Source organism: Oryzias melastigma, linkage group LG7 (assembly GCF_002922805.2).
Source record: "Oryzias melastigma strain HK-1 linkage group LG7, ASM292280v2, whole genome shotgun sequence".
Lineage (NCBI taxonomy): Eukaryota > Metazoa > Chordata > Actinopteri > Beloniformes > Adrianichthyidae > Oryzias > Oryzias melastigma.
This window is the reverse complement of record NC_050518.1, coordinates 17,243,779-17,251,489: the sequence shown is the minus strand read 5'-3', so window position 1 is coordinate 17,251,489 and position 7,711 is coordinate 17,243,779. Positions and strand designations below refer to the sequence as shown.

At 34.9% G+C, this 7,711-nt stretch overlaps 2 protein-coding genes across 3 annotated transcripts in view; one reads left to right on the top strand and one right to left on the bottom strand.

Annotated features, from left to right (window-relative positions):
- Positions 1 to 44: 44 nt before the first annotated feature.
- timm17b (translocase of inner mitochondrial membrane 17 homolog B (yeast)) lies at positions 45 to 3,842 on the bottom strand. Of its 2 annotated transcripts, none has more exons than XM_024293269.2 (6): positions 3,712 to 3,842; positions 2,471 to 2,570; positions 2,327 to 2,390; positions 2,095 to 2,223; positions 1,907 to 2,017; positions 45 to 914 (listed from the first exon to the last, which is right to left on the bottom strand). In XM_024293269.2, exons 1-6 carry the CDS (start codon positions 3,786 to 3,788, stop codon positions 865 to 867), a joined length of 531 nt encoding a protein of 176 aa, XP_024149037.1. In that variant the 5' UTR covers positions 3,789 to 3,842; the 3' UTR covers positions 45 to 864. The 2 variants fall into 2 exon arrangements, with proteins under 2 accessions (XP_024149037.1, XP_024149038.1); XM_024293270.2 differs by having other exon boundaries at positions 2,471 to 2,620; positions 3,712 to 3,777.
- Positions 3,715 to 7,711, top strand: part of pqbp1 (polyglutamine binding protein 1) — a 4,586-nt gene continuing 589 nt past the window's right edge. Inside the window, exons 1-6 of the mRNA XM_024293268.2 lie at positions 3,715 to 3,845; positions 4,786 to 4,852; positions 4,932 to 5,043; positions 5,186 to 5,286; positions 6,991 to 7,185; positions 7,282 to 7,342. Of these exons, the coding sequence (XP_024149036.1) occupies positions 4,786 to 4,852; positions 4,932 to 5,043; positions 5,186 to 5,286; positions 6,991 to 7,185; positions 7,282 to 7,342 (536 nt within the window). The 5' untranslated portion in view covers positions 3,715 to 3,845. The remainder of the gene's footprint in view (positions 3,846 to 4,785; positions 4,853 to 4,931; positions 5,044 to 5,185; positions 5,287 to 6,990; positions 7,186 to 7,281; positions 7,343 to 7,711) is intronic.

Here is a 7,711-nt window from a genome sequence, read left to right as displayed (position 1 = left end):
TGCCAGAGAAACCTGATATAATGGGTGCTAGAAGAGTAAATAGAGCTCATCTACTTTAGAAATTCATCAGCAATTAAAGTGAGAAATAGCCGACAGGAATAACTGAAGCCTCCACCTCTGAGATGAGATTTGGGTCACTTATGAAATCATAAAATGATCATATCAGTTAAAGAATCCTAACTGCAAGCATGGAGGAATGATTGACGAGCAAAAACCTGACAGCAGAGAATGGAACGAGGATCGGCTGAACCTCCTGGAGCTTGAAATATTTACTAAAGGTGAGTGTTCAGGAATGACAAATTTGGTGTTTCGCTGATTAAAAAGACGATGGTGCAAACTCGGCACATTTTCCTTCATAAATCAGCAGTTGGTGCATAAATAAAAGAACTAAGATTCTGCTTGTTAATAATTGAGCTTTAGAGACCCAAACACTTTGTGGAAGATTTAGTCTTCATGAAAAGCAAACAGCCGCTGGCTCCAGAGCATCTTTACTAAACAAACAGAACCAAACAGATTCCTTTTTATCAACAGAGCTATTTTTTAAATATATTTTTCTTTTACTATAAATAAGTAAATTCATCTTGTATACACATTTACCCTCAAAAGACCACAGAAAGAACACGTAAAATAAGATAATATTGCATACAGTTTGGGATAGCACGTACAAACGTCTATCCATAAAACATTTACATGGAAATTCTCCCTGAGGTTAGCAAACAAAAGTGCAACTTCACATATTCACTGCAGAGATCTTCCTCCTCTGATCATCTGATAGCAGCAGTCGTGTTCCCACCATGAAGCCTTTTGGACTCACATCCGTCTCTTGGCCTGTTCTAGTGATGCAGCACACGTTGAAATCTGCTGCTACGCGTTCTTTGGAGGAAGCTGGCTGGGGTCATCTGTGAAGGGAATTGCTGCAGGAGAGAAGATCAAGTTATGGTCAGAAAATCCCTAACATCATCTAATTTTAGAGAAGTTTTATCCACGCTGCTTTGACCAATCGCGAAATTCAAATGTAATGCCTTGATTCAACCTAAACGGGGCAGCACTCAAACTTTAAGAATTAAAGTTTATTTTAATTTGTCAAAAATTTGCTAATGACCGACAGATAGCATTTTTAAAGCCCCATTAATAAAAGCCAACAGCCCAAAAAAAGTTGATTTAAGGTTTGGTTATCCTTTAAACAACGCGTAACAAGTGCGTGTGACTTACACTATCCTTACTTCACAAATATACACATTTACCATACGGGGTCAACCATCTACAGCTTTTATTTTTCCCTCATTAACCACTTTTTTAAACAAAGCAAATCAGATTTTCCTGGTGTCACTTTTCTGATGTCTTCTGCATTTGCAGAGAAAATAGGTAGCAATAAATATGGTATACACTAAATATAGAGACAAATCTTACATCAACCAGGTTTATATTCTAGTTGAATACAATTACAATTTTAGATCTGAATTGTTTGCTAAAGTTAGGGTGGGTAAAGCAGAGAAGCAAAAACTCACACTTGGACAAAAAAATAAAAATTCACATTTTAAAAGTTTCATGCTACGTTCACACCGAGTTTTTCTATTCCATCACATAATGATTTCTTTTAAAACTTTGAATATTCTTTCTGATTTTTTTTTAACTCTTGATTTTTTATGGCCCAGAAATTCAATGGAAAAAATTAGATGAAAAAAATGTATTTTTTTCTGTCTCACTAGAATAACTAGTCGAATTAAGAGCACATCGATAGCCAGCCAATCAAATCATGACACTGACGTGACGTCAGCGTTTGCTAGAAAAAGAGTGGAGTTAGCTCCAGTCGGAGGTTCTGGAGCGCAAACAGGACCGATCGGCTGCTCTGCTCTGAGCAGAGTAACCAGGCTGTACAAGACTGTAGCTTCAGAGTTTCACTCACGGTTCTGAAATTGCTGTGCTGTGTATCTGGTCAACAGGATCCCAAAACCCTCGATGAGAGCGAGCAATATTCCCCCCATCATGGCGGAGCCCACCATGGTCAACGGCCCGCCTGAGGACGAAACCCTCAATGCTCAGTTCCACCAAACACTATGATCTGCTGAGAGTTTGGGGCTCGGACTGTCTTACTGCGCGCTGCTAGAATGGCTCCAGTCATGGCCCCGCTGGTGATTGAATTCCACGGGTCTTCTTTCCCTCTCAGGCGGACCAGACCACAGTCGATCATGGAGAAGAGTCCCCCCCACACAGCAAAACTACCTGCAAAAATGTTCACGTGAGTAAAAAAAAAAATGTGACAATAGACAATAAATATTTATTTTCCTGCAACTTTTTGTTACACATAAGAGCAAAATGTGCTCACCTCCAATCTGGGGCGCTCTTATTCTCACTGCGTTTGTGCTTCCTTTCAGCCTGTGAGCAACACCCTGAAAGGTCAGACTGCTGTTAATTATTAGCCTCACAAACAGATGCATCAGAGAGAACAAGAGTTGTGGTTTAAACTTACAGCGGGGGCGTTTCGAAACCCCTTTACTGCCTGGAACACCCCTCCGCCAATTGCACCCATAGTAAAAGCTCCCCCACAGTCATCCACGATCCTCCAGGGGCTGCAGGAAGGAATCAAGGCAGACGATGGAGAACAGGAACAGAATTTAAACTTGTTTCAGAGGGAAAAAAAGAGCAGATTGATCCATATTAGAATCTAAATTAAATAAAATGTGGCAAACTAAGAAATTAATGTCATTTTTATTAATTTCTTAAGGATGTTTTGAAAGATCCTACAATCATTCCACATCAAAGAACATTTAAGGATTCATCTTTGGATCATAATGAACTTCAAAACCAAATTTTAGCTGCTATATATTATTAAATGACATTATCTGACATTATCAAAGATCACATCAAAATACAGAAGTATTTTGTAAACCATGACAAAACTGGTTCTTTCATGCTTAACTGGATCTTTGTCAATATTTGGTTTAATTATTGTGATTATTTATTATTATTATTATTATTATTATGAATAATTATTATTCGCTGGTCCAATCATTTAACAGCATTCATTGAGACAGCTTTAAAGGAGATCCCTGTGACCTAAAGCCTCAGAAGTGTCAAGTTTGACAAATTCTAATAAAATCCTGACATAAAAAAAACAACTGTCTTTTCCTGTGAAGTAATGGAAACTTTTATTTTTCTTCTTCATTAAAATGTCTGAAGGGTGTTGAGAACTTTAAACCTGATTTAGGGTTTAAAGATCAATGTAACAGTATTTATTAATTTACTGTATCTTAAATGCCATTATTATTCATAAATACCATTATTCTTTTATATAAAATGTTAATTTTTTAGACAAAAATAAAAAAATGATTTTATTCAGCTTCAAAAACAATAACAAACAAACAAACTTGTTGCTTTAGGTACTCAGTTAAAAATGCCACAAATGTAACATTTGTTTCTACTATGTTTAAAGCAGTTAAAAAATATATAAATTTAAACTAATCACGAGCAGTACACAAATAATGTTGCATTTCTCATAAATACAATCGTTTTTCGATAATTATCGAAATAACGGATTGGTTTGATGTGAAATGTTAGAATACTCGTTGACATTATATTACTTCTCGTTAGTGAACACGAAACCATTAAACTTGGTCAGGTTACGCTTAATAACAGGTCGAAATGGCATAAAAGTCAAGAGTCAAACTAATAATATTTCTAGGTTGTTTTCAACAGAAAAGATTAGCTCACCAAGGTTCACGCGCGTACTCCTCCATCTTCTTGTCGTCAATTGAGCGCCGTGACGTCATAATCCGGCGCCGGTTCATCGCTCGGTGTGGTAGTTTGTTGATTTAAACGATTGAAATAATCGTTTTAAAAATCAGGTACAGACCTTTTTCCTTTTGTATTACCTATATAAATGCCTTCTTTGGTTTGATGTGTCTTTCACTATATTTAGAAACTTAAAAATGACCTGATTTTAGTGTTTTAGCCGCAGCTGTGAAGCGGGCCTGGAAATGTTTTCGTACATGTTGTTTAGCTCTAAAATAATCACAATTTTCATGATTATTTCTTTGCTATTAATAGTTATTTTAAAACTGACTGAGTTAAACTAACCTTATTATTTGAGAAAATGTTAATCTTTGATGTCTGAGTCTTTTTTAGTCGTAGCATGCAACAAGAAATATCAAAATAACTTCAGAGAATCCCTTTCATTCATTGACCTGCTCTGAATTTATACAGTTTTTAAAATGTTTTTGGGGGGGATCTGCAAATATTACATCTTTAAAAAGTGTTCCTGTTGGGGAAATTGTTCACAAAGAGGTAGGAATGAATTAGAATATATCTGCATTTATCTGTAGATAAGCTATTAATGTACACATCAGTATTTGTTCATACAACCTGTTTATTTTCAGAATTTGGGCTAAAGAAATTCTCTTTTGTGCTTTTATGTTTGGGTTTAAAGAAATACAAAAAAAGTCTTAAAAAAAGCTAGTCGGTTATCTAATTCAGGCATTGATTTTCTTATAATATGTGTTTATCAGGTTAAAAGTCATTCTTTTGTTTAATTTTAATGCCAAAAGTTGAATTTTACTAACAAAAGTTCCAGTTTTCTTTTATTTAAATCACTAGTTAGGCAAAAATGCTTGTGAATAAACTTAATTGGTTTGTAATAGAGCATTTTTTACCAAGAAAAACAAGTTAATATTTAATCAGATTTTCTCAAATCGTAGCTTCAAACAATTGGTGAATCAAAATGTAATAATTTGACTAATTTGGCAGCATTTCCATCATTCTTTAATGCTTATTCCTCTGTGCTTCCAGATGCCTCTTCCTCCAGCACTGCTGGCCCGTTTGGCCAAGAGGGGAATAGTTAAACCTTCAGATCAAGGTAGTGTTTTACATCCTCCCAAAGGTTACTTTCATCCTTCTCTCTATGTGTTAACCACTTCTTCTCTCCATCAACACAGAAATAGAGGAGGAGATTATCGCTGAAGATTACGATGACAACAATGTTGACTATGAAGCCACTCGGTTAGAAAATCTTCCTCCAAACTGGTACAAAGTGTTCGACTCGGCGTGGTACGTATATATTAAGTCGATCAGCTGCTCTGCTGTGTTTAAAATAGGCTGAAAGAATATGAATTTATAAATCATTTAATATCTGTACCACTGAAATGAAATTCATTTGTAGCTAAAACTATTTGTTTCCATCATTCCCCAGCGGTCTTCCTTATTACTGGAACATGGAGTCGGATCTGGTTTCCTGGCTTTCCCCAAACGATCCCACAGCAGTCATTACAAAAGCTGCCAAAAAAACAAAAGGTAAGAAGTTATTAAAGTGATTAAGCTGCTATGCTTACAAGAGAAATACTTCATTTTGTTTTCACAATATTAGACTTTTTTGTACTTCTTTGACGAGAGAGTAAGGAAGCAAAAAAGGAACATTGATAGCAAGAATATGTAATTTAATGTAATAAACTAAAATACATGTAAAGTTTATTTATCTTTATATTAAAGCTTAAACATATAAATGTAAACATATTTGCTTGAATCCCCTGCTATTCATCTGTGCTGGGAACTTGACTGAATGAGCTTCTGGGTTATTCAGCTCACAAAAGAGAAATATTTTGATATGAACATTTTTAGGCGTTTTTTGTAGGCACTTTTAAGCGTATTATAATGTTAATTCCTCACAAAAAACAACCCCCAAATGGTTTTTGAGCGTTTTACTTCTGGGTGGGAAAAGAGCTCCAAAAAATAACTTATATTTTAGAAAAAAAAAGTTCTTTAGTGTGGCAAAGTTAATATATGATCATATATATATGGACATACTTTACTCTATAAGGCTTAAGAAAAGCATGATATAGGCCCTTAAATAGTTTTCATAACAGTTATGTTGTGTTATATTGGATCAATAGATTAAAAAAACTGTTGCTATAATGTTGCTCCATTTACCACATAGTTTTTACTATAATCTTATTGCAAAAGACAATACATTTCTTACTGAGAAACTTTAGAGTTGCACTTAAAAAAGACAAATCTGTTCAAAAAAAAAACTTTTATTTTGTTGTTATAAAAAATGCATTTAAAAAAACTTTGTTTTTTTGCATGTTTTTATTGCTGTTCACAAACATAAATCATTTTAGAAAAAGCACCAGAAACATATAATAGAACTTGATCAACAATAAAATACTTTTGACTCCTACATAGCTTTACAAATATTGAAATTAAAGGAAGTGAATGGGGACAAAAGCAAAATTTTAAGCGTCACTGATTTATCCCACTTAGCTTAAATCACTTTTAGCTGCGCAAGGAATGAGAAGAGTTTTTTATAAATAGTTTATTTAAACTTTTATTTATCCAGGCAGTAAAGATTACAGCATTCTTATTTACAACCTCCTTAAACAAAAAAATAAATGGTCATTTCTTTTCAAGTGGGTCTTCCCAAACCTGACGCCTCCTAATATTTTGTGTAGCTCTTAACCACACAAAAGAAAAATGATCTGACAGGATTACAATCTCCCTCATTTGGGGATCTGAAGTGTCGCCCTCTAGTGACTGTTGGAGAGAATGCAGCATAAAAACACTTGGATGGTTTTCCTTTTATTATAAAGTATCTAGAGGCAGCATCCATATTTTATGTATTTGTTTTTATTTTGGTTTGCAGTTTTAAAGAGGAGAAGAAATATACACCCTTCCATAATTAAAAGCTTTTGTGGTGTTTTGGGGGTCCTTTAAATAAAAATGAACCAAAGTTTTGTCTGGAAAAAAACATATTTTGATTTGTATTATTTAATGTGGGTTTTAAATTCTATCCATTATAATATAATGCTTTTCTTTGATTGTTTGTAATTTATTTAAGCATTTAGGATCATGAAAGCACAAGGTCATTTAAAGGGACTTTATTGATGTCAAAGAGAAGGATATATTGATCATAAAGTTTAAACTCAGATGTTTTAGAATATTTTTGGATTTTAAATTGAAGCATGATAATTCCTTAAACTTTTTTTTATTTTATTTTTATAGACGGGGGCGAGGAAAGAGCTGAGAGACCGGCGTTTGAGAAGCCCGACAGAGAGCGAGAGCGCGACAGGGAGAGGGACAGGGATCGAGAGCGGGACCGAGACCGGGACCGGGACCGAGAGAGGGACGAGGGGAGGGACCGGGACAGAAGACGGCAAAGAAAAGAAGACATCGCACCGTACAGCAAGAACAAAAGAGGTCTTTGTTTTATAGTTTCCTCCACAGTTTTCCAGAGAAAAAGGTGATTTTTTTTTTTTTTTTTCATTTTACTTAAAAATGTTTTTTTGTCTTTAGGAAGAAAAAATGATGATGAGATGGACCCCATGGATCCCAGTGCTTATTCTGATGCTCCAAGGTAAAAGATACCATGTTATATTCTCTAACTTAAGAGCTGTTAAGTCAGTGTTTAATGCTCCCATCTCGCCACATTTTTATTTTTTGTGCTTAAAATTGGAATTATGAGAAGTTTTTGGGTCGATCTGGAAAAACTTAATTCACTTCATGCAGGATTTCATGTAATCCTTCCACAAAAAAAAGTGTCCATTGTTACAAATCTTTTTTCTAAAGTTTCTTAATTTGAAATAATGATCCTTGAGGAAGAACTTAACACCTCCAGGCCGTTTCTCCATCAGAACTTTGTCGCTCCGATTTAACGAGATGCATGCAGGTTAGAAACGTTGGCAGCTGCTGACGGTGCAGATCAGTCAGTCGATAGCTTGTAGCT

Bases quoted from the DNA above. Each gene is read 5' to 3' on its own strand.
- timm17b (XM_024293269.2), bottom strand. From the start codon at position 3,788: ATGAACCGGCGCCGGATTATGACGTCACGGCGCTCAATTGACGACAAG. The intron at 2,391-2,470 runs GTAAGTTTAAAC...CTGACCTTTCAG, and splicing joins GGTTTCGAAACGCCCCCGCT to GGTGTTGCTCACAGGCTGAA. The intron at 2,018-2,094 runs GTAAGACAGTCC...TTTCGTCCTCAG, and splicing joins AGCCATTCTAGCAGCGCGCA to GCGGGCCGTTGACCATGGTG.